The sequence below is a fragment of the Volvox carteri genome (assembly GCF_000143455.1).
Source record: "Volvox carteri f. nagariensis unplaced genomic scaffold VOLCAscaffold_65, whole genome shotgun sequence".
NCBI classification, from domain to species: Eukaryota; Viridiplantae; Chlorophyta; class Chlorophyceae; order Chlamydomonadales; family Volvocaceae; genus Volvox; species Volvox carteri.
The window spans coordinates 201,675-227,065 of NW_003307608.1; the positions used below are offsets into that span (position 1 = coordinate 201,675).

At 50.5% G+C, this 25,391-nt stretch overlaps 4 protein-coding genes across 4 annotated transcripts; 3 read left to right on the forward strand and 1 right to left on the reverse strand.

Annotated features, from left to right (window-relative positions):
- Positions 1-332: 332 nt before the first annotated feature.
- On the reverse strand, positions 333-3,280 carry VOLCADRAFT_97817 (uncharacterized protein; the record flags this gene model as incomplete). Its single annotated transcript, XM_002956785.1, has 6 exons — positions 333-480; positions 822-1,042; positions 1,391-1,462; positions 1,663-1,801; positions 2,130-2,179; positions 2,933-3,280. 6 exons carry the CDS (start codon positions 3,278-3,280, stop codon positions 333-335), a joined length of 978 nt encoding a protein of 325 aa, XP_002956831.1.
- Positions 3,281-3,702: 422 nt separating this feature from the next.
- Positions 3,703-9,543, forward strand: VOLCADRAFT_110025 (uncharacterized protein). Its single transcript, XM_002956733.1, has 9 exons — positions 3,703-3,827; positions 4,367-4,444; positions 6,166-6,216; positions 7,226-7,289; positions 7,498-7,557; positions 8,107-8,160; positions 8,438-8,542; positions 9,051-9,108; positions 9,322-9,543. Exons 1-9 carry the CDS (start codon positions 3,771-3,773, stop codon positions 9,380-9,382), a joined length of 588 nt encoding a protein of 195 aa, XP_002956779.1. The 5' UTR covers positions 3,703-3,770; the 3' UTR covers positions 9,383-9,543.
- Positions 9,544-14,387: 4,844 nt separating this feature from the next.
- VOLCADRAFT_97820 (uncharacterized protein) lies at positions 14,388-17,063 on the forward strand (the record flags this gene model as incomplete). The annotated part of the gene is made up of 5 exons (XM_002956734.1): positions 14,388-14,398; positions 14,554-14,692; positions 15,527-15,598; positions 16,230-16,450; positions 16,910-17,063. The coding sequence occupies 5 exons, from the start codon at positions 14,388-14,390 to the stop codon at positions 17,061-17,063; spliced, it is 597 nt and encodes a 198-aa protein (XP_002956780.1).
- Positions 17,064-20,623: 3,560 nt separating this feature from the next.
- On the forward strand, positions 20,624-24,372 carry VOLCADRAFT_97821 (uncharacterized protein; the record flags this gene model as incomplete). Its single annotated transcript, XM_002956735.1, has 6 exons — positions 20,624-20,962; positions 21,073-21,122; positions 22,774-22,912; positions 23,111-23,182; positions 23,616-23,836; positions 24,225-24,372. The coding sequence occupies 6 exons, from the start codon at positions 20,624-20,626 to the stop codon at positions 24,370-24,372; spliced, it is 969 nt and encodes a 322-aa protein (XP_002956781.1).
- Positions 24,373-25,391: the final 1,019 nt, after the last annotated feature.

The window sequence follows — 25,391 nt, forward strand, 5'->3', positions numbered from 1 at the left end:
CTGTGACGTAAATACATACATACACCTGCGCACACGTCGGGTCGACCAAAATCACCTACGTACACACACACGCACACATACACACACACAAAAGCGTTGTTGCGCGCACGGACGGTTTGCTTGTTCTCTTTCACCCATCATTCCCACCCATGTTGAAAACGAGAGCAATTAAATGAGAACGCCAACCTTGAGCCGAGCGCGGAGGAATTCTCGGGCACACAAGGCTAATAAACATGGCCTGCTTTCACCAAATAGGGATTTCACCAACTAATTTACAAGTTAATTTTGCCAGCACTTCGACGCCGCGGTTCCCCACTTTTCAAACCACGTGTCTAGAGCTTGCGAATGGTGAAGAGCCGTGCTTTGGCCTTGCCGTCCCAAAATGTGGGATGCAGTTCGATGATCGAGTCCTCAATGGTCTCAACCTCCCAGCCGTTAGGGCGGTTGAAAACGGTTAGCAAGTCCGGTACGGAAATGCGCCTGGAGGATGGGAAAGAGGGTTTATAAGAATTAGATTGCATGGATAAAGGATTTAGGGCTGTACTCAAGTGAAGAGTTAGTTTCCCAGGAAATAGTGCAGGTGGAGTTCCAATAATTACCGACCTTCGTGCCGCCCTAACATCAACTGCTTCTGAAGTCATCACTTCAATTTTTTTAAAATAAAGGATTTGCATTAAATGAATTACATATTAATCCTAAGGGCGCAACCAGCCGTCCTCAGTTCTTGTTCTTTCAAAAAAGATGGAAAACGTAACGCAACACCACCAAGGAAGGACCCTATCACCAACTAAACTGCCATACGAGTTTTGCCGTACACCTACCTAGGACCGCCCGGTCTTGTTTCCTCCTCCGACATGCAGTTCATGTAGATAAGGCCCCCGGGGCGAAGAAGCCGTCGAAGCGTCGAAACATAACGATCACGATCCGCGTCGGAGAAGGAGTGGAAAAACGATGAGTCGAGTACGACATTAAAGGAACCATTCTTGTCGGGACCCAATACCGCCGGCATGCTGCTCAAGTTTTGCTGCAACAGATCGCCCACCTGAAACCACGCAATCGTAAAGTACGGCAATCGTACAGTTGTACATTTTAGCGGCAATGGTGCCAACAATATAAGCAAAAGAGGAAATCTGCCTAATCAAATACACAAGTCTCTTCGTTATACGGCAGCAGCCACGCTGTCATATAGGGAGCGCCGAGTAGTATTTAGCTGATGAGAGAGCCGACCAGGGATATACTTAATAAATATGCACGAGGTGAGCCGTACCATGGCCAGGAAAGGCGGATGAATCGCCCGTTGCAATCCATGACCCCACGCATGCGTGCACACATGCATACATGTACGACAACACCAAAGGACATACACACACACGCACAACCCGAGGCTTACCACGAGATCCAGCTGACTGCGCATGTTTCGCAGGTTGGCCTTGGCTGCCGCAAACTCCAGACACCTCGGCACCTGCGCAAGATGTATAACGATGGGCGCACATTGGTGTACCGGAGACAGCGGCAATTGGAACGGGAAGAATTCTCTGCTACGTTGAGGTGACCAATATCTCCCAGAAAAAAGGATCTCTTTCAAAAATGTAACATTTATTTAATAGCAGCCTTCCAAAACCCGCTTTCCCTCTGCACCCCCCCCCGCGCACCCCCGCTCACCACATCCACTGCCGTGACCTTCGCCCCCGGACACGCCTTGGCCACGTACAGCGCGTTGTCCCCGATGCCGCACCCCGCATCCAGGACCCGGCCCGAGAAGCAGCGCCGGAGAACCAAGTCGCGAACGAACTTCTGGGGCCTGTGCGGGATAGGGAGGGAAGGGGGAGATAGGGGGAGCGGAGGGGAGGGGAACGGAGGGGAACGGAGGGAGGGGGAGGGGGAGGGGTTAGGTCCCACGTACTGGCACCAACCGCAGGAGTACAAAGCGAGATGATGGAAGAGGTGGGGCGCAAAATTTGGAAGGCCACTCCTAACCGCCTCTCGACTGCAAAAGCAGCGCTAGATGTGTTCGAGCATCTGGGAGACATTACCCATGGCAACAACCCGCCCTCCATGCGTCATCCAGGGTACGACAACCTGCAGAGGTCAAGCATGTGAACGGCGAGCAGCCGTACAGTACGGCATACCTGTGGATCTCCCAGGGCGCCAATCCGGTGCCAGATACTTGTGCCACGACCTGTTAGGGTGGGGATGAGTCGTTGCGGTGGGGTGGGGTGCTGAGTTGGAATTGGTGAATTGTTAGGAGGGGGCAATTCATACCCAATTTTTAGCGTTGGCATCCATGCTCAAAAACATGGATTTGGACGATGTATGCATACATAAATGCTGCAGCGCTTTCACAAGGCAATTCTTGGCCGGGCTGGGTCTCTATGGGCCACCCCAAGCGCTGCATCTATGATGGCGTCAAATGACCTTTTTTCAGTACTTTGGCTATGCCTGGGGACTGGCGCTAAGTGTTAGACATCTTGTCTATATGTGGACGGGCCCCGGAACATATCATCGCCCAGCTCACAGTTACAATGTCTTCGCAGTCCCATGGTCCAAAACACTGATACAGCTACCTGCATCTATTTGCACCTTGATTTGCAAGGTGAAAGAAGCCCGGAAGAGCGGTTTGAACAGTATGATGACGACTGGAAGGCAACTTCAAAGTTCGCAATGTGTATGAATCGCACAAGCAAATTAGGAGCATATTCCTCTGTTGTTATGCTTTGACGGGGTATGTGGCATTACCGTAATGCAAGTTTCCTTGCACTCGGTTACGGCGCAGGTATACAACTTCTCAGCACCCCTCCAAACAGGCTGTATCCTTGTAACTCACCAACAATGAAATAGAGTTTTTTTAACGCTTGCCTTAGTGTCATCAGGCACCCATACAGAGCAAGCGCAGCTACAGGCAAGACCGCGGTCCACACCCTGAATTCTGTACCTTAGACTTGGGAATACCGCTCGCCGTGTGGTGGCGATTGCTGCCGATGAAGGTGTGAATGCTTTCGACATTCAGCTCCGGAACATCGTCTGGGTCATCGTTGCGATGCGCCTCCGCCATCGACTCCTCGCCAACACTTCCTAAAACGGAAGACCAATAGTTCTCGTCGGCTTCACTGCAGGTTGAGCTTCCGGGCATGGTTGAACAGTCCGCATCCTGTGCGGGCTCCTCTTGCTGACTCTTTCCAGGCGCCAGTAGTAGCCTGCCTAATTTGAGACTCAAGTCGGATATGGAGCGCGCCGCGCCCAGCCGCTGCGGGTTAGACCCGCTGCTTGTGAAGCTATGCATAGGATCTCGTTTTTTACTATGTGTGCAAGTGACACTCAGTCAGGTGGCCAGCCCACGTGTCGCAATGTCGCTTGGTGCTGCTGCTAAATTGCCCAGCTTTAAGCCGAATGATAACAGTTGTATGGCTGCGAGATTTGATTTGCTAGCATAAGTGGGTAGACTGCTTTCTGTGGACACGTTTGCCCGAACTGAAACTGAATATAGCTGTCGCCTACTAAGCTATGTGCAAGCGTAAAATCAAGCATCGGTTATCAATCCAAGATTTCATGAAGCCTGTGACTCTTTTAGCAGGGTTGCATCCGACCTTTTAAGTTTCCAGTCCGTACACGTTTCGTCATGTACGGCAGCCACGACAGCCATAGAAACATTCTGTCGTCTTAACTATCTACATCCTATTGCTATGTCCTCCTTGGCAACTTTCAACGTGCCTACGTACGTCCATTGGGGCAACCCTAGGCTGCGAAATCGGCATCGACTCGTCGTGTCAGCCATGGCGACACCGAAAAAGATTTACTTTGCAACTGGGAACAAGAAAAAGTTAGAAGAGGTAATTGCTGCAGCTTGCACCCGAAGTTTGCTTCCTTACGTCAATTTGCCTGCTAGTAGGCTGCTCGCGGGCCCCAATAGATGCCGTGAAATATCAATACAAGCACAGCCCGTTTCCATGCATGAGTACATCTTACTTTCGGATGCTTTCTGGGAGGTCACTTTGTACGTGGGTATAGTTCCCCCCGTTATAGTTCCGCTCTCTTTTTGCAGCCTTCACCTCGCGCCTCATGTTCCAAAGTTTCCAAAACCTTTCCTCCCTCCGCTTTTATCTCTACGAGAGTCGCTGCCCCATACGCGGCAGTATTCTCTCATATACGGATGCCCCATTCGACCCCACGGTGCAACGAGCCGCTCAGACGCCGCCGTGTTGGAATTGCATCGGGACCGCCCATACCCGCATCACCCACTCCATCACATCGCTGTTGTGGTTCCCCTTACCCTCCATCAGCCACTGTTGTCGTATCCCCGCCAACCTAAAATCCGTTAATGTGCATTCCCCGAGCCATGTCTGTGTGTATGTATGTGTGTGTATCTTAGGTTACCGCCATTCTGCAGTCCGGCGCCCCACTCCCCTTCGTCATGGAAGCCGTAAAGCTGGACCTCCCCGAACTCCAGGTGTGCTGTCGTACTGCCCCCCGCAGTTCTATCCGTACTTTTACGCCTGATATACGTACGTACGGCGGGGGGCGTACGGAGTCGCACTAATTCCTTTTGGCGGTTGTGGGACGGAAAGGGGCCGTGGCTAGCGGGCGGGACATAAAAGGGAGCTCCCCGTGATGAGGGAGCTAGGTGGGACAGCGGGTTGTACGGTAGTACGGCAGCTAGCCGCGTGTGTTTTAGGCTGTCGATCCCTAGATACGGCACCTCTTCCTAAATAAACCCTAAGTCTCCAAACACTGACTTTGCCAAGCCCTCTTCCGTAGCTGTCTTTGGAACGCGCCGTCAATATTTCGATCATAACCCTCACAATGCAATATTATATTACATTACAGTATCCAATATTAAAAAGTCCCAATTTTCGAAATCCAAACGTAGCGACTTTGGCATCCGAGCGGCCTCTTAGCTCACTTGGCTGAACGGCTCATTTTCCCTCTCAAGTCTGCGGAGGGGTCATTGCACACGCCGCGCTTAGGCGCATTAAGCCCAGGCTAGCGGGAAATGGATGACGACGACTCGCGCGCTCGCTGAGGACCGCAATCAACAATGAAAAAAACGTCCATGGGGAAGGGGGCCCCCCTTCCCCCTCCCCCTTTCCCCTCTCGTTTCCAGCTTTCCCGGTCAGCTAGTTTAACACTCTTTTTCAGCAGCATTTGCATGCGTTTTTGTATTTTTATTTTCATTTTTTTCGCTGCTCACAACTCTCCCACCTCTCTGCCTTGCATGTGCCTTTGCCCGCTGCTCCTGCTGCCTGGCCAGGTGAGTCCAAAGGGTGGTTCGAGCTTCTTTGGTTTATCGCGTTGGCGTCGGTAGGCTAGCCGGAATAGTTTAGTTGGGTCGGTCGGGTCAGTCGCGCGTTCTAGATTTTTGGGGGGGGTTGGGAGGAGCACTTGCATACCGGCAGCCCTTCAGTATCAGCAATTCAGCCTTCTCTCCTGGCCAGCAACTTTACGCCACTTTTACGTCAGCACTATTTTACTCGCTGCCTTCACTACTATTTCTACACCTACTACTTTACGGATTGGCTATACTATTCAGCTTTTTATTTCTGGCGGCTTAGGTAGGTAGGAGTTCCAACATCTACGTCACTTCGTCATCCCGAGGTTACAGTCGTCACAGTCTTTACGCCTCTTTTACGTCAGCATTTTTTCTCGCCGCATTTTTTCTCGCCGCCTTCACTACTTTTTCTACACCTACTAGTTTACGGTTTGGCTATTATATTTCTGGCGGCTTAGGTAGGTAGGTAGGACTTCCAACATCTACGTCAATTCTTCATCCCGAGGTTACAGTCGTCATCCCGAGGTTACAGTCGTCACAGTCGCCACGGACGCCTTTCGGTCAGTTCTTTCGGTTGCTACTATCTTGCCCTGGCAGCAGCTTCAATCGCGTGTGGTTCGTCTTTCCCCCTTCCCCCTTCCCCCTCCCCAGCAATCACGAAACGCGACGTAGTCGGTGCTCCCACAAGCTATTACGGACGGTTCCCCTACCCCCTTGGGCGGAACTACAACCCCCTTCTAACTCGTCCTCGTCAGCCATTGAATTTTTTATAACAGCTCAAAAAAACATTTTTACTACCCTCGAAAATTTCCGACAACAGTATAAACTCTCCAATTGTTTGTTCGTGCTTACTTTCCTCCCGCCCATAACTCCCAACCGCCAACTGCCAACTACCCACCCAGGGCGAGCCCGAAGAAATCTCCAAAGAGAAATGTCGTATCGCTGCAAAGCTGGTGAGCAGGTCTTGAGCGGGACTGCGAATTATATATTAGAAGTTGAACTCTAACAACAGGTTTTCTAATGCCCGAGTTACAGAAACTTATACCTGTCATTATTCTATTTGAGCCGGTAGAGTTCTATCTTGGGTGGGGCTCGGTTGGATTGTGGTAGGCGCATTGCGGTGTTGTGGGGGGTCTGTCATCTGCTTTCTGTGATGTAGCTTGTTTAGGCAACATACATCATTTAGGCAGTAATGCCCCCTCTCTTTTGGGAGGCAAGGAATGTTACCAATAAATCCCCAGGGGAAAAGCCATTACCTTTTGCATAGCACTACACAACGATACACACGCAAGACTCCTGTTATCGCACACCTATACACCATCTTCACACTCTGCACGAGTCTGGAGCCCACTGCTACACACACACACAGAGACACACACACACACACACACACACACACACACACACGCGCGCACACACACACACACACGCACGCGCACACGCACACACACATGCCGTCTGCAGCGCTTAGCATCCACCTCCGGCCACCAGCGTGTATTTCCCCCCTTTCCCCCGGGGTTAACGACGGGGTTGCCGCCATTAGCGAATCCCCCCTTCCCCCCTGCCGTACGGGCTCTATACGAGAGCTCATGCACTGAGGTGCCGTATGGACTTCGTCGGAAAGATTAAACCCGGTCCTCACCTGGTCTGACATGACGTATGACTTGCGCCCCACCTACCGCCTTGACTTCTCATATGATTCCCTACCTACCTACCTGCCTACCTACCTACCTACCTGGCATATGGCGGACCTCGTGTCTAAGCTCCGAAACCCCACTAAATATTGGGGGTCCATTATTATTCACCTTTTTCAAAATGGTCATCCGAAAACTGATCGTTCAAAAATTTTGATGTCCCTTGTAGAGTTTTAAAACTGATCCTACCTAATCCCTTCCCGTAATAACCTGCCTGGGTCGTACCCTCGTATTGTCGTACCGTCGTACCCTTCCCCCCTCGTCCTAGGTGGGGGGTGCAGTTATGGTGGAGGATACTTCGTTGTGTTTTAACGCGTTGAAGGGCCTTCCCGGTGAGTATTGGTGTGCGGTGTACGGCTGTTGTCCTAGCCTTCTGTACGGCCTGCGATGTACGGGAAGCAAGGCTGCATAGCTGCTTTTGCGGATTGTTGTGTATGGACAACGTCCATGTCTGGGCTTGGTTGGGCGTCCTCCATTTTCCTCCATTCCCGCTCGTCCTTCCGTACTACTTTTTATTTGATTTTAACTTGCTCCGTACAGGGCCGTACATCAAGTGGTTTCTGGAGAAGCTAGGGCACGACGGTCTGAACAAGATGTTAGGTGAGTGTTTGGGTTTTAGGGGTTTAGGGCTTTGGGGTTTTTAGGGTTTTAGTGTTGGGCGGGTGGATGTGTATTGTGTAGCTGTGTACTTAGCTGCAGGTGGGTTGTCCGTTGGGTTGGTTGGCGGTTGGGAGGTGATTGGGTGGGTATATGAGTGAAAGGAAAAGCTTCTTAGGTAAACCAGGACCGGTCCAAGTCGTACTCTGGTTGAGAGCTTTGGACTCTGTCGCCTGGGAGCCTGAAGTTGGAAAGATGGTTTAAAAGTAGTTGGTTGGTTGGTTGTTGGCAGTTACGATGGTCTTCGTGGCCAGGGTTTCGTTTGTGATTCGTCCGTAATACAACTCTTTTACTTACCATTAAAGGGAGTGACCCAGGTTGGTGCCGCTTTGCTTCTTGCATGCAATTCTCTTTTCCTTTTTCCTGCGTTGGCACTTGGTTAATTTGATTTCGGATGCAATTCCCTCCCCTCTTTTCCCCTTCTGTCCCCCTTGTTTCTTTCCCCTGTTCCCACTTTCCTTCCCCCCGTGGGGGCTCGCCGGGAAACCACAGCGGGTTTCGACGACAAGACAGCTTATGCGCAATGTATCTTTGCGTACACAACCGGTAAGTGTCCGTTGCCAGATTCTGCAGCGGTTGGCTTTACCGCCTTATACTGATGGTATAGTAGTTGGTCGTTAGCAACCACTAACCATCCGATAATATAGTACGGAAGGAGGTTTGCGCTACGGCCTCCAATAGCCTGTCGCGTACTTTTCAATCGCCCTTGGGGGCCCCAGTATCGCCGCTGGGCGATTACAGGCTTTAACTGATCTGAATTCCTTGTTACGACATGTATTTACGCACGGCTTGTCCATGTCGTACATGGGACGTTATACGGCAGGTCCGGAGGTGGAGCCAATTGTGTTTGTGGGCCGTACCCCGGGCCGAATCGTCGCGGCCCGCGGGCCTCCGGATTTCGGATGGGACCCTATTTTCGAGCCGGAGGGTGAGTGGGGAGGAGCAGATGAGTTGGGGCGGGTTGGTTTCGGAGCGAGGCAGGGGTTGGGGCTTCGGGGTTTGTGGGGACGGGGGAAAGTGCGGATGCTGCCTGCGGATGTCGATGTGGACGTGGATTTTCATCTCCAGATAACGCTTACTGATGCACCTGTGGCTGTGGTGGCGTTTTCCTGTTTGAGTAGGGCGCTACTGTATTTTTTGCGTTCCATATTCTTGGAGATCTACAGGGTTTCATGCGATCCACAATCGACCCCAAAATGATGTTGGAACATTCCGTCAACCGTACTTTGAAAATTGCCGACAGCATGCAGCACCTATTTCTTGACTTACGGGCTTTACATAAGAACAACAAACCCATAACAACAAACGGCCCGGGAAACCACTAGTGCTGTCTTCGTGGGTAAGGAGATGCACACGTGTGAACGCTGTCAGTAACGCCTCCACTCGCTTAGTTAAACAGCGAGCGAGCGGTGGAAAATCCCCGCTGACGCGTGCAGGCTTTGAAACGACGTATGCGGAGATGGATAAGGAGACGAAGAACAAGATTTCTCACAGGTTGGTTGGTCCGTAACGGAACTGCCGTACTGTACTACTACTGTAAGGTTGTTAGTGCTAGGTCGGCCACCGCCAGGATCTTAGCTTGTGCATTATTGAGGCGTCCTTAATGGTCTAAATGGTGGCATTCATTTAACAATTGTTTTATGGCGCATGTGAGAATTTTTTGTGGGTTGTTTTTGTTCGTATTTTCTGTACGATATTCGTACGCAGGTACCGGTCGCTTGATCTCCTTCGGAGCCATTTGCAGCATCATTCTGAGAAGTCGTCGTGAGAGGGTTTGAACGGACAAAAGGATGCGGTTTATGTTGTTGGGAAAAGTATAATAGTATTTACCGAATTGTTTGTAATGGTGACGAGCGAGCCTGAATGGCCCTGTCTGTCAATCCGGCTGTCTATACGTCAGTCTATCTAAATCTGTAAAAGGAGGATCCTATGGCAACCGTTATTTTTGCGTCGTACGCGCGTGAGGTGCAAATCTTCTCTCTTCGTTCTCTTAACTATTTTTCCAAATGTCGTGATTTTTTTGTCCTTTTACGTGGTGCCATGGCGTTGGGACAATGCATGAGGGAAGACGCATCGCTTACGCAAAAACAAGTGGCAATGATTACAGAATCACAGCAACTCTTATTCAACTTCGTGTGATACCGCCAAATAACTGAAGGGAAATAGCAAAACACGAAGTAGCCGAATAGCGTAAGGAAGTCCAGTCGTGCTCTTGTCTCCGGGTCGCAAATCTATGGGTATCCTGAGCGAAGGATGAGGGACTGCTGGTTGAGTTGGTTGGGTTGGTTGGGGGTGTTGGTTGGGGGCGTTGCGGGAGTTGTGTATCTTGAAGTGGAGCACATATACACAGCGCGTGCATATGGTTGGCCCACCCATGATGCGGTACAAAGCAAAGTGATGTACAGATGCGTGCTGGCCCAGATTTGTTTCACCTTCACGACCCGTGGGTCCGCCATCAGCCCACCCAATGCAGCGCCTACATGGCCACGTAGTGCCAGAGCGTCCACCAGCCACACAGCCCGCCACCACCACCACTACCGCCACTGCCACTGCTGCAGCCTCTGCTACCTCCGGCACCACCGCCATCACACGGGGAGGCTGTGTCGTCCCAGACTGATAGATGTGGGTATGAGGCACACCTGTGGGTATCCTGAGCTGAGCTGTCAAAGACGTAAAGCAAGCTAGGTTCGTACATTTAAACCCAGGCGGAAGTCCCCTTGGTGGTGTGTGTGTGTGTGGGGGGGGTGTTATGTGTAAGAGGAGACGCTTGGGGTAAGAAGCGAATATCTCGTTAGCTAGACATGCGGGGCAGGAGAGAGCGTCTTTCCAGTTGCTCGGCGCAGGCCGTGCGCCTTGCCGCGGCACCGGCTACAGGGCTCGACTTACCGGGGACCTTGTCCATGCTCTGGCCTTCCCCGACCACCTAAGTATACGGCTGTCATCCGGTTGTATGTACGATGCGTGGGACAGGGGGGTGTATCTTCACCCGTGGCCGCTACCTGGCGAAACCCTGCCGTCCCCGGTATTTTGGGGCACTCTCATCTAGTCACCCTAGTCAACTTCTCAGTGGATTGCTAAGGCTCTGCACCACCAACAGCATCCAACGGAATCAGCCGGATTGACGGCGCCCAACTCCATTCCTAGCCGACTCGCGAGACAACTTTATCCCAGGTCACCACCGTTCATCGACTTGGGGCACTTTACCTTCCACAATTGGAAGGATTTTCGACCCTGACAGGTCTTGATCCCGGGATGTCCGGGAGGCAATGGTAGTGCCTAACCTGTGTATATGTATGTATGTGGGAAGGGCCACCAGTGCTGCCTGTCGTAGTGGCAACCCCATTTATCCATCTGACGGTCGATAGACTGATGGAACCCTAAGTCAGCTGCCCATCGGTCACGGGTCGGTGTTCATTTGTACCGGCGACAACGGGGTGCGGGTGATGGGTGGCTAAGACGGCAATACGGCAGTAAGGGCCCCACAGCTGCAAGTGGAATTACACCCCCCTGGAGCCCCTACCTATGCGTGGAAGGGGTTGTTTTTGTGCCTTTATCAGCGAGAATGTACAGTTTCAATTTTACGGTGTTTTTTGGGACACGCCGTGGTGTATGTCCGTATGTATATCTCGATACCTGCATGCGAGTGGCCGCTCTTAAATTCCTGACGAGACGCTGCTGGCCGTCACCCGCTTACCTGGGTATGGCAGCCAAATCGGTTTACCTTGCGGACCGCCTTCTCCGTCTTCAGGCCTAGACCGTTGCTGTTGGGTGCAGCATCAACCACCACAACCACCACAACTACCACAACCACCACAACCACTAACCATTACAACCAGGAAACAGCAAGCAGGAGTAGAACCCATCTTCCTACCACAAGGCGTGTCAACTCTCTGCTCCTGGTCGACTCGCACGCCGTCGCATTCCTTTAGTCCTTTGCCTTACGCAAACAAGTCGGGTGTCGGCTTCCTCGAAGCCGGAAAAAGGGCGGGGCCCCCCTGCATCCGTACAGGCCGGTAGCTAGCGCGGCACGTGTGACAATTGATGGGTAATGTCAACATGGTGGGAGGTAGTGTTTGTGTAACGAATGTGATGTTTAGGTCGGCTACAGGAAAGCACTCTAACACAAGCACACAGCACGCTGCAACTCTTCGGAGGCCCCATGCATTGGCCAAAGTAAATGTACAAACAAGCAGCTTGTGTATTTCATACAGAAATGAAAGCAAATTTGGTGGTGGCAAGTCGGAATGCCTCTTCGGCACGCAAGCCCTGGCGCGCTTGGGTTCCCCGGTAACCTTTTTTTGCGTAAGGCAAAGGACTAAAGGAAGTGTGCCGACTTCAGAAAAGCACCAGTCGATGGATGCAGATCCCGTGACATGCCCAGAACACAACAGCTTGTACACTTTAGGGTTGCAAATCATGTGCGCTCGAGGCTGGATTTGTTCCACCGATAGAATGATGTCACACCTCGTAGCACGTGCTTTCCCGTACACACATACCTTGTCGAGGCCACAGTTACATAATGCGCACTTGTGGTGATGCCTTCATGTGCAAGTGGAAACGTACCCAGATCGCTTGCAAGCCCTGTTACATACAGCAATACAGGCGCGTTTCCCTGTCGCTTGAGGGCGGGAGAAGGGCTATTGTAAATCCGACTGTGCAACGCACTTTGATCTGTTTGAGAATGAAGTTATCCAGCCGTCCACAAAAATGTTGTGGACATCCATTCCAGGCGGCCTAGGTGCCAGAACTATCTACGCATGTGCACGAAGAGTGCATGCACGAACGAAAACGCGCCAACTCAGTGCGTGAATCTTGGTCTACGAGGGGAGTTGTAATTTATCGGGGGGGTCTGGGGGGCCGGAGCCCCCCCCAGCGCCACACAATTAAGGAATAAATTACGACAACCCTAGCAACTTTGTTACTTAGGTTGGAATAAATTGAGACCCGTCCTAAACGAAAAATTACTGTGTGGGAGTGCCCGGGAATCCATATCATCAGCAAGGCGCAGGCAAGATTCACAGAGATTCACAGGTGAAGGTGACTTTGGTTCAGGATCGGTAACTCTCTTCGGAAGGACTGTCCAGAGGTACTCCATACGGTTGTGAATATTTCATGCTTTACATGTTAACCAAGTCTGTAGGAGAGATTCTATCCGCCCACTCTCCCATTCCGGAGCAGGCCACGAAAACCTTTTCACATCGCGGCATTAAGAAGATGGCGATATTTAATTGAGGTAGTAAACGTATGGATTAGCTGTGCCAATCTCCACAAAACTGAGGCTAGACCGGTCGCGTTTTGCTCTATAAACCGAAGTCGGCAAATTATTTCATTGGGTTCCGTCGAATTTGTACAAGAAACTCGGCTAGCCCTATGTCACGAGCTGCGCAATTTTCACGTTATCTTGCCGATGCCGACTTTCAATACCGGACCGACTTGTTTCATGATGCTTCTAAATTGATATTTCACGTGCTTAAACTTTGAACCATAGCACAAAACTTCGGTGTCTATCGCTCAACCCTACCATTACACGCAACATGACACAATAGTTTTTGTTCATGGCGCTGAGAACCATATTTTGTTTGAAATTAACGTTTAGCCCTTGCCTTTGTGCGACAAAATATTCAGGTTAACTGAATTGGTCAGCCGTACGTTGTTCGAACTCAGCGGCACATGAGCCCCTTGCCTCGTCGGGGCCTTATGGACGTATGCTTGTTATTTTCTTACTCACATTGTAGTTCACTTATGCGCATATTGGCGATATCGTACACAACAAGACGGACTTTAACTTTTTGATTCATGAGAATCTTTACATTCCTGCCGCTAGCGTTTTCATTAAAATCTTCTCAGTCCCGTTCGTGGTTAGTACAGATAACCGCGGCACGACAGCTTTGGGAAAAATGGAGAACGTAGAAATGCATTCGCCCTTGAACACTACAGGCTGCATCACCGCGTTTCATGACCTGGGCTTTGCATGTGATGGTGCAAACCCTGACGACCCTAAGTCGCTACGCACGGAGCAACCGCTACCCTGCAATGACTCTATGGTTGGAAAATGCCTATTATGTTCTGGAAGCTCTTCCAGCGACGCACCGGATGGCCTGCCATACATTCCCTCTAGACTTCATTCATTGGGCGAGGAGCCGTTCTCTTCAGCTTCTACTGTTTCTGATAAGGGTCCGGAACTAAACGTTGATAGCGTGCATGAGTTCATCGGCAGCCCGAAGTACCATATGGCAGGTGGCGTGCCAAGGCCCAAGGTAGACCGGTTAAAAAGTTTGTCAAAGGACGGCTATTTTAGTTCGCGACCAGCATTTTAAAATTTCTCAGCCATAATAATTTCACTCTACAGATCCTGGCGCAAATTTCAGGAACTGGCTTGGCGCCCTGGGAGATACATCGGTAGGTTTGGAAGGGTTTGGATCGCATGCCTTGTCCTTTGAACAGCTTTATGGTTTTCGCTGTAGGGATATCTGTGCTCGTGAGAATGGGAATCTCGGTTAAGTACGTCCTAAGGAAGAACGTACATCGTAATTTTCCTTTCGGTGTTTCCTGAAACTGCGTACGATACTATGTTGTAGTGCCTTATTACTTATTTCCCATGCTTTGATGCTTTTGAGCGTCACCGCATTTGCAGATGTACTTTTCACTCTTTTCACCTCCAGTACGTATGTTGCATTGCATTCGCGCCTGCCTGCGTTCATGCAGATAAAAGTAGACCTATCCTTTGCGCAGGACCTTGTCTTCCTGGGTAAATATTTCGTTTCTCTTCCTTCATGTCCCTAAGGTCGATGTCCTTTGTCGGCCTCTACTGACCTCACCTTGGCCGCCTCTACCTGCCTTCCACCGACCCCTCCCTCATCCCCTCGTCGTCTGCACCCTTTCCCTCCCCTCCCCTCCCCTCTCCTCGCCCCCCTATTTCCCCCTCCCTATCCCTCACAGGCCCCAGAAGTTCGTTCGCGACTTGGTTCTCCGGCGCTGCTTCTCGGGCCGAGTCCTGGATGCGGGGTGCGGCATCGGGGACAACGCGCTGTACGTGGCCAAGGCGTGTCCGGGGGCGAAGGTCACGGCAGTGGATGTGGTGAGCGGGGGTGCGCGCCGGGGGGTGCAGCGGGAGAGCGGGCTTTGGAGGGCTGCTGTCGGTACGGGCAAACGGGGTACGAGCGGGGAAGAAAGATGGGATGCAGCTATGCGCGTTTTTGCAGGGCTGTTGAAAGTCCTGTTGATAAGGGGGGAAGAGGGTTTTAAAGGTTTTACAGTTTAGGAAGGGCTGTTGGAGATTGATGGGACAAGGAAAGGGGGTGTTAACAGGTAGCTTTTACTTAGAACAAGGTTCGACTTGGATTGCAGCGCATGAAGGGGGATAGAGGAATCATGCGAGGAGGCACAAAACCCTCCCAACTGTTATAACTGCCAACCCCTTTCAGCCAACCCGCAAATAACTGAAATAACCCTAGGAAGGATATTCTGACGCCATTCTGCCGCGCCTAGTACCTTTACATAGCCAGTCGTTTCTTCATCAACCCATGAGCTGATGTGGCAATAAATCGGTCGTGTACACACCTGAAGCCGTTAGGCTGCCGACAGCGTCAATTTCACCGTTAGGATTGGATTCCCTATATAGCGCATGCCGCCATGACCCCTGATGATGGATATAGCCCTGAAGGCCCTGAAGATTGCAGCGCCTGATACCATAACGCTGAAGCACTCGCACATCACCAAACCAGTTGCTACCTTATTACCCCTTGCTTGCTCATGCATGCTTATGCATCTATCATGCAACGGCGGTTGTGCACACACGTCCGTGGGTTAGCTGAGTCAGCAGAAGGGATTGACGATATATTCCTAATTCGTTCCAGAACGTGCATCTTCAAAAACTTCAACGTACTATGTACGTGTATACATGCGCCCTCAGGTAGGTCGTTGTCTGGAATTTGCGGCGGCCAAGGCGGAGCTCCGAAATATGCGAGGACAGGTGGACTTGCAGGTGAGATTGAGGAAATGTGACGATGAAAGAATTTGTGCGAACGTGCGCAGCACACACAAGCACATTCACGCGCGCAGGTTCGAATCCCGACCCCGACACACACATGAACGTGGAGAACTTGTCTTTGGTGAAGTTCTGCATATGACATTGTTAACCTTGCGGCTCAGTTCACTTGAACACATTACAGTGCTTTCCAGTACACCGGCGCCGCATCTTGATTATTTGCAGCCCCGTATATACAGATATATCTGCCTCTCCCAACGTCTTCTAGCCCAGTCAATTTTCCAAAACACACGCACCCGCCAACTAGCAATGTAATCGTGAATACATATTCATTGAAAAAAAATTTAGGGTTTTGCAAATTTTTCATTTGCACATGTTATTTCATGTTTCGCTCTGCTTCACCATGTGCGGGTCCCGCCGGCAGATAGAGGCGGCGGTCACCGACCGCGGGGTCTACTGCCCCCCCTCCTACCTGGTCCCATTACCTGCAAGCCTACCTGCGATATATACGGACCTGCGCAATACACATGCCGTACAGACGTAGATACATACATACATACATATATTTAGACACGCTATGTAGTTTGTTGTTGTTGCTGCTGCTGCTGCTGTCCATTTTTCGTTACAGGTAGCGGATCTATTGGAAACGGACACCAGCCAGCTGCCGCCGGTTCTGGGCCCTACCAAAGACAGCTCGTACGACATCATACTCGACTCGTTAACCTTCCACTGCTTCTCCGATGCGGATCGTGATCGTTATGTTTCGACGCTTCGACGGCTTCTTCGCCCCGGGGGCCTTATCTACATGAACTGCATGTCGGAGGAGGAAACAAGACCGGGCGGTCCTAGGTAGGTGTGTACGTACATACGTACAAACGCGCGGACAGGCATCCTGCTGTGGCCCGCTTCAGCTCACAGCCCACAGCAAACCCACAGCAAACCCGCGGCAAACCCACGGCAAACCCACGGCAAACCCACAGCAAACCCACGGCAAACCCATAACATGCTGCCGTGCGGGCAGAACGATGTGCCTGGCTTCAACGAACAACCGAATAACCAACTTGCATGTGCTGCCCTATGCCGGCACATTGTATTTCCCTTGAGCGATTTTTGTGCAACCGACCGGAACCAACGGTGATTCCTTCCTCAAGAGTATGTGTCGTACAGTACGGCGTACGCACAGTCAATGAGCACGCGCAAAAATGTGCTGCCATGTGCTGCCAGCATGTTGAGAGTTCTTTCACTATCGCCAGCCTCTCCCTTCCCAGAATCTTGCTCACGATATCCACTTGCTCACGCATCATGCAGGCGTATCACTGTTCCTGACCTGTTGTCCGTCTTCTGCGCTGCTCGCGACTGGGAGGTACTGGGCGTCGAGGACTCCATGATTGATTTCCACCCCACGTTCTGGGGGGGTAAGGCGAAAGCAAGGCTCTACACCATCCGCAAGCTGCCGCAGTAAACCCCTGGCTCCTGACTACTCGTTCTGCGGCGGACACATACTGACCCGCTGTATGTCCGGCATTAATGCACGTACGTCTGCATGTGCCTTTGTTTCATAACAATGTACGAAGAAACAAAGAAAGAAGCAACATGCAACAAAGGGAGCACTATTTATTATTATATAACGAACGCGCGACTGATTAAATGGTTGAAGCCGAGGGGCATCCATTCGTTCGCGGGAAGATAACAACACTGAAGTAATAGCTACGCACCAGAAGCTAATACATCACAGCTCGTCTTTCTATCTTCAGAGCGTGCAAGGGAAGGCCACGACTAACTCGATGTATGGTTACCTCGCTCCCAGCTCTCAACTGACAAACTGGTTGAGTGGCTCTTCGGTGAATAATTAATTCCTTCAAATTCTCAGCGTGCATCTTCATTGCTCTTTGCTGGTCCAGTATCCACCATTATTAGTATTTAAAGGATACATCTGCCCGATGTAAGGCGATAACAACCTGGTCGACTTGTATGCCAACACAACCTGATATATTACCGTCTGGACTATCTTTTTTAGCGTGGGGGAACCTGAGGTTATATTTCACGATTGTTTGTCGGGATCGACCCTGGATCTTTCCAGGGACACTGTGCCTGGCCTTTGCATGTTTGCTGCAGTCTAGAGCCGTACATATGAACGCACCTAACAAATGTTTGAGCACCGTAACGCCAAAGCGTTAATAAGCGTGCAATGTAATGGTGCATTTGTATGTCCTTTTGTAATGCTACTTGGTGTGGATGTGGCATCTGTCCCTTCGCACATAAATTAATCGTAATTCGTGCATTCGTACCCCACTGGCCTGAAGAAGTACGACGGACGATGCTCGAATGATTTGAATAGCCAGGTACGCGCGTTGGTAGCTGCCTAGTGTGTTTCACGCTAATGTGTGTCCATGTCTGGCCAGCAAGGCAGCCATTTCAAGCAACATCAAAAATCAAGGCCATGGCCAGATTATTAAACCAAGGTCTGAAGGGCTGGAATGATGGAGTTCCGTAGGCTCCCAAGGCAAGGCGAAACGTGCGTGTATGCATGTTTTGTGTTTACGGAGCTGTGGTTGGAAACGGTGGTTTGGGGACGTTTAATGGGTTTATGGGGTAATGCTACTGTATGTAAATTGGAATCAGGGATGCATTTGGGGTGTTGAGGGATGGGAAGTGGGAGGAGGTCGTAAGAGGAGACATGCATTCTCTCGCACTGCGTGCCCATGCAAAATGATCATGATCAAGGATACAGCTTGAACCGGATCCAATTTGATCTGGATCCCAACTTGGTCTGGATTCCGCAGTTTGCAACACCACGCGCAGTAACAAGGGGAATACGAGTTGCAGTGACACCCAAGAACAAAATTAATTGCCCATATGTATATTTTGATGACTGCCACTGTGATGCTTTGCTGCACCGGAGCCCCGTGCATAAGCACACGTACTCACACGGATGCGACAAATTACGACAGCGCATATATGGACGTATGCCGCATTGTGACTGCTGATGGCCATTATTCGACACCTTCGATATTAACGCCTCTCATATTGAGTGTTGTGTATACTGTTGTATATGTACGGTACTCTGACTGATATGGGTTACGTATGCATGTCGATGGAACTGTAGCCCCGCTCATCTTCGCGTGTATGTCCTTAAGGTGCGAATGTACTGTTTAAGCGCTGCCTGATGGGGTAGCCAAACTAAGCAACTTACGAGCGATATTGCCAGTTTGCGCGGGTGACCGCCAAATTGTACTGGCCCGCGAGTTTTGTGTGTGTGTGGTTGTTACAGTGGACTCCAGACCCGTGAAAAGGGTTTGTTGCGTAAATAGACCATCATGTTAACAACGATACAAATCGCGAGTACGTTTCGTTCGAGGAATGTAGGGTATTCGGTATACCGTGCACAGGTCAGTTAGAAGGGAACCTGAACACATGTGTGTGGAGTTGTACGTGCGTTCGTATGCTGTACACCTACTAGGTGTATGCGGTACCTACACGGGTACTACGTACTGTAGTACATTACGTCCGCGCACTCGCTTGCCCTTCCCTTACGGAAGGAGCCATTTGTCGAGTTATTGTTGTTGACTTTTGGGGCCGCCTTCGGGGTTTCGCAGCTCTGGGAGTTCCACGGAAAGGTTGGGATTCGGTTGGGGCACATCACCCCTTCTTGAGAATTATATCAGGCAAATTGCTATGCTCACGGGAGCGTTCACCGATGGACGATTAGCTATCTGGGTGATTGTCTAATTTGTATATTAGTCTCTAGTGCAGTGCACGGCCAGCTAGCCCGATGGCTCTACTCTTCGAGAGTCTGGAGCCCACTGTAACAACCACACACACTCGCTTGTGTATGCAGGACACTCGGCGGTTTGCACAACTGGGCGTGTGGTGGTGACGCACGTGAAAGTGCACACGCACGTGTATTCGTCTCCATGTTATTCTATACGGGGCACGTGTGTGTGTGTGTGTGTGTGTGTGTGTGTGTGTGTGTGTGTGTGGTTGTTACCGTGGGCTCCAGACTCACAAAGAGTTGCATATGTGTATAGGGGCCGATAGGTTGTTCCTTACCCGAATTATAACATAAACCACATACATGTATGACATGACTTCGTTACTACTGCATGAAGCTTCCCCAAAGCTACGAAAAAGTTAACTCGGCGAAAGGAAGGGAAGAGCATGGATCGAATCGAAGACTTACTGCTGGAGCGCCGTCATGGATAGGGATACGGGCGGATTATTGCAATTGAGAACGTAATATTCTTCGTCATGTACTGCAAGCCCGCTTACCGTGCTGCTCACCAGTTGCAAGTACATATGCTGTGCGAGCCACGTTCATCACATAGCAGGGGTAGCTTCGTGGCAAAGGAAAAGAGAAGGACGCGCACGGTAACTCATGGTCTAACCTGTTCGCTCTGCGAGGGAACGCAGTACAATAGATGGCTGACGTGGCGAACACGTACAGCTGGGCATTCCTATAGAAGCTGGGCATTGAACACCGTCAAAACGTTTCTTTTATGGACGTAACGCATTTTACTCTAACAGAAGAACCTGACATATGTAACTGGCAGCTCCTAAGCGTTGCGGCTGAGGTCAGCGAGCGCCAACTCTTACGCATGCATGTGAAAAGATACATAGCTAACACGAAAAACATTAAAGCACTAGTATTGAAGGTCTAATAGGTCTTATATATCAATGCTGCAATCAATCATCTCCTGTAATCCAAAGGGCAATTCAACAGTGTAACTGTTGCAAGCTGGGCATTGCTCAATGTGTCCAAATACGTCCAAGTGAAGTTGCATTTATGAACACTACTTCATCCAATTAGCGCGTAACCAACCTCGGCCGTCGCGAAGGAGGAGGCCACGGCTAACAGCATACAGTACGAACCCTGAACACGAAATGGTAGTAGGCATGTTAGACTTTAGGTAATCACGAAGGTACAAAGAGTTGACTTAGCTTAAAAAGCGTAAAGGGATTCGAGGCTGGCATACTGAAAACATCAAATTCGAAGGTAACCAACTGTATTAGAAATACCCAAACATGGACCTCGAAGACCTTGAATCTCCTACCAGCACTTCAAGCTGTTGCGCAAGGGCGCTTTCTGACTCGGGCACAGAAGCCGACGGCCCAAAGCTTGTGCAGTCACGGTTGCAAATCAACGAAGCCATTTGTGCCGGCAGCGCGTTATCTCCAGGAAGCTCTTTCAGCGAAGCGTTCGAAGGCTTCTCACTATTACCGTCCCGCTTGAATTCCCTGGGCGACGAAGCACTCTCGGCCCTTCTCGAAGACGAAGATGTGCCAGAGCTAACAGTTGATAGCATTCACAAGTTTATTGGCAGTTCGAGATATCACACGGCGGGTGGCGTGCCGAGGCCGAAGGTATGTGCAGTTACGTGTCCGTCAGATGATGGGTAGTTTGCCTGCGACAACCCAGACGTTTTTGAGGGAGACGGCAAACGGTATCGCATTAAATGCCCGCCTCTGTGCAGATACTTGCGCAAGTTTCAGGCACTGGACTGGCGCCCTGGGAAATCCACAGGTTGGTCTGGGAAGCAAAGGAGTTTAGGTTAGAACTCCATACTAGCGTAGAAAATCAGCCAACAACCAATCCTCGGCCACTTGCCGCCGTACACGGCCATAACGGGCCGTCCGCAAAAAGGCAACATGGCGGGTGATGAGGATGTTGAGGCTAGAGTTGATGCGCTCACGTCATGTTCGTTGGATATAGGCCAGTTGATGCAGGAGTTACGCGGGCGATTTGATGACGATTGGGAGAGTGAGCGACTAGAAATGGATCCTAGGACATTTGTTTCCGACAACAAACAACCAGGGGTGAAAATGTGCCGGTACAAGCAGTGGATGGGGTTGCCTAAGCACTGCACTGGATATATTTCGCCGAAGCAACATGTCACGCTGATGCGTTTTAGGATGTGTGTGTGGCCGCTTGCAGTGAATCGTCCTCATGGCAGGGAAAGAGCAGCGCGGTGGTGTCGTGTATGTGGGAACCGTCAAGCAGTTGAGGACGAGCGTCATGTTTTGCTTGAGTGCCCTGCGTACGCGGATATTCGCACCAAGCTATTTGAGCTTGGAGTGTCTCCTGAGGACCGCATGATAGACGTTATGGGCGTTGAGAACCAACGCGGACTAGCACATGTTTTGGATCATATCAGAAGATGCAGGTTACAATTTATTGATGATTAAATATGTTTTTATAGTAAGGTTAATTTACTACCTTTATATGTTCTTGTTTCCAGTTCGGCGGTTCATGAGCCTCTTGGCTCGTTTGGACCGTACAAGCTCGAAAGCTTGTAACACAAAAACGTCAAACGGCAACATACCGGTGCGTGGAGATGGATGGTGTTTCGGGGCACTCAGGGTTTTGATGTATATGTCATCATTCTGTGGATGGTTATAATGACGATCGTGAAGCCTGAACGGCTCCCGTGCATTCTGTGCTTCCCCCAACCGCGGCCCGTGAACATGTGTACATGTCTTGTGGACGTCCCTCGGCGCGCAATTCATGACTCTTAGCATGTCGTATACCCTGGGGTTGCGCTGGGTGTTTCATGTGGGGAGACAAAGCAGGCCGGGCTCCGAGACTTCTTGGCTTTTACTTTTTACCGGGCTTTGCACTAGCCCATATGCTGTACGGCGTGAGTGCCCAGCCAGCCGGATAAGTGGGGACGCGCAGCTTTCCCGGGCGCTAGGGAATGGGATTTTGAAAGGGCTTGTGGAATGGAGTGCTTTCTGAGGATTTTGCGCTGCATGCTAAGTGTCCTAGGAGCATACGGAAGTACGGAAGTACATGTCTTAAACTGAAAAAAACAATGCGCCGTTTTACCAGGCTTGATGAGGATTGCGGAGGTTTACGGTTGCAAATAGAGGTTGCAAGTTCTTGAGTTGATCGCGTTCCTGTGTGCGGTCGCACTTCGAATTAACTTCCTTTGGAAAATGGTTTCATGTGCTTTACCGAAATGTCGTCGCACTCGATGTCGTAAGATAACGCGGTGTACGGTGTACGGCAGATGATCGTGAGCGCCACTGCATGTTCTCAGCACTGCTAGAATTGGCAACTTGCAGCTCGGTCCTTGCTGTTGTCACTTCCCTCCCATCCCATCCCTTCCCCCCTTCCTCCCCTCTCCTCCGCTCTCCTCGCCCCCTATCTCCCCCTCCCTCCCTATCCCGCACAGGCCCCAGAAGTTCGTTCGCGACTTGGTTCTCCGGCGCTGCTTCTCGGGCCGGGTCCTGGATGCGGGGTGCGGCATCGGGGACAACGCGCTGTACGTGGCCAAGGCGTGTCCGGGGGCGAAGGTCACGGCAGTGGATGTGGTGAGCGGGGGTGCGCGGGGGGGTGCAGCGGGAGAGCGGCTTTTGGAAGGCTGCTATTAAATAAATGTTACATTTTTGAAAGAGATCCTTTTTTCTGGGAGATATTGGTCACCTCAACGTAGCAGAGAATTCTTCCCGTTCCAATTGCCGCTGTCTCCCGTACACCAATGTGCGCCCATCGTTTTACATCTTGCGCAGGTGCCGAGGTGTCTGGAGTTCGCGGCAGCCAAGGCCAACCTACGAAACATGCGCAATCAGCTGGATCTCGTGGTAAGCAAATATGCATTGCTTGGAGATGTGAGGTGTGTTGTAAGCATTAGTATTGAAAGAAACCTTTGCTTTTTTTAGCAAATTTTAAAAGCTATTTGCTTTTATGCAAATGCTGGCGGGTCCTTCCATGAACAACGTGTGCGCGCATTTGTATATATACACCTAGACGATTGCATTTCCTTCGTTGATTCTTGTTTAGACGGATCCGTTGTGGCGTACTTGTCACGCGTCTGTGTAAAATTCTCTACAACGCCTACATATTTAGAATCGCTTCTGGTATAATAGATACAGCAGCTGATGGCGACCGTCGCCGTTAGCGCTTTCTTTAATTATTTGGCCGACGAGATAATAAGTGCGCACGTTCAATGGTAATGATTTTCGGGAGAGTCATTTTCCCTTTGCTCTTTCATGGTGTTGCCTTACACTATTTCAGGTAGCGGACCTTTTGGAAAACGACTCTGGCTGTTTGCCACCAGCGCTAGGTCCGAATAGTACCGGCTCCTTCGATGTCGTGCTCGACTCGTCCACCTTCCACTGCTTTTCCGACGCGCATCGTGATCGTTACGTCTCGACGCTTCGACGGCTTCTTCGCCCCGGGGGCCTTATCTACATGAACTGCATGTCGGAGGAGGAAACAAGACCGGGCGGTCCTAGGTAGGTGTACGGCATGGCAGCATGTACGGCTTTCGCACTGACTTCGCATATTCGTCGTATACTTCAAAGCCGCGTGTTTGTGTTAATGCTGTATTAAGTATAGGTTCTATCTCCAGACCCGGATCTGATCTTTCCACGACACCACGCTAATGATAATGAATGCACTCGCCGTCGATAATCAAAGTCATGTGTTTTCTGTCTTAACTGTATAATATATAATCCAAGTGATTACGTAATTGTGTACGACTCGTAAAAATTTCATGAGGAATGCAGCTTTTTACATGTCCGTCATTTAGCCCACTGCACAAACCACCAACAGGCAACCGGCCAACCAGCTATTAACTTACAGCCTATCCATGCACATTCTGTCTGCTGCCACGCACTGCAGGCGTATCACAATCGCAGATCTGCGTTCCGTATTCTGTACTGCAAACGGTTGGGAAGTTGATGGGGTCGAGGACTCGGTCGTCGAGTCACATCCGACTTTCTGGGCCGGCAAAGCCAAGGCACGGCTCTTTACCATCCGCAAAATCTAGGCAAAATTCAATAGAATTCAGTGGGTTTTGGAAGTTCGTACATAAGCCGTACAATCCGTACATAGTCCACTGTGGAAAGGAAGGGGCTTACGTGATTGACGCGCCGTGGAGCCCGTAAGAGCTCTCATATGCTTCAGCCGTCACCCGCACCTAAACCAGCAGTCCCGATGATGGTGATGGCGAGAGTTTGACATGAGGCGGCTTATTATGCAAAAACGCGTGCAAATAGCAGCAGCAGCAGCAGCAGCAACTTGGATGGATACTGAGGCTGCTAATACTTAAAACAGTTATCGCGGTTCATTTTTGTGAAGTACGTATGTGTGTATGTATGTATGTATGTATGTATGTATGTATGTATGTATGTATGTATGTATGTACCGCCTGTGTGGGTGTTATGGGTGCCATGTCCTAACTAGGCACAGCTTTGCATGATACTTTGCAGGTACGTGTCAGCTAATAATAATAATAATGATAATATGCTCCAAAGAGTCCTCGAGGGGAATTCGAGTCGCCTATTACATTCCTGCTCGTGTATTTGCTGTCTGAATGTTGTTGCCTGTTGTATGTGCACGACCGCATTCGATATGGCGTTACATGCTCGTGCGAGGGCAACACGGCACGTGGATGTGTATGTGTATCTGGGGGGGAAAGAGGGGGGCCCCCCGTGCGTGCATTTCCGCCCTGATTGCAATGGTGGAGAGAACTAAATGGGCATACCGCATATTAGTCTGTATGTGCAGGTGTATATATTGCAGTCTCATGCAACAACAATGGATCCAATCATCACATCCGGGCATATCCCGCCGCAAAAATGCCTGATGGCGATGATGGAATCTCAGTCTCAATGCTTGTGCAAAGCAAGGCATGTTTGTGATTGCGGATGATTAGATTCAGCTAAGTTGCTTTTGCTTCCATGATCTTGAATTAAGCCTCGATTTCACCGTCACTAGTTTTATTTGTCCGATACTGTATGTATGTCCGATGCGAGTGAAAAACTAGTGCTGCAGCAATGCTGCTAC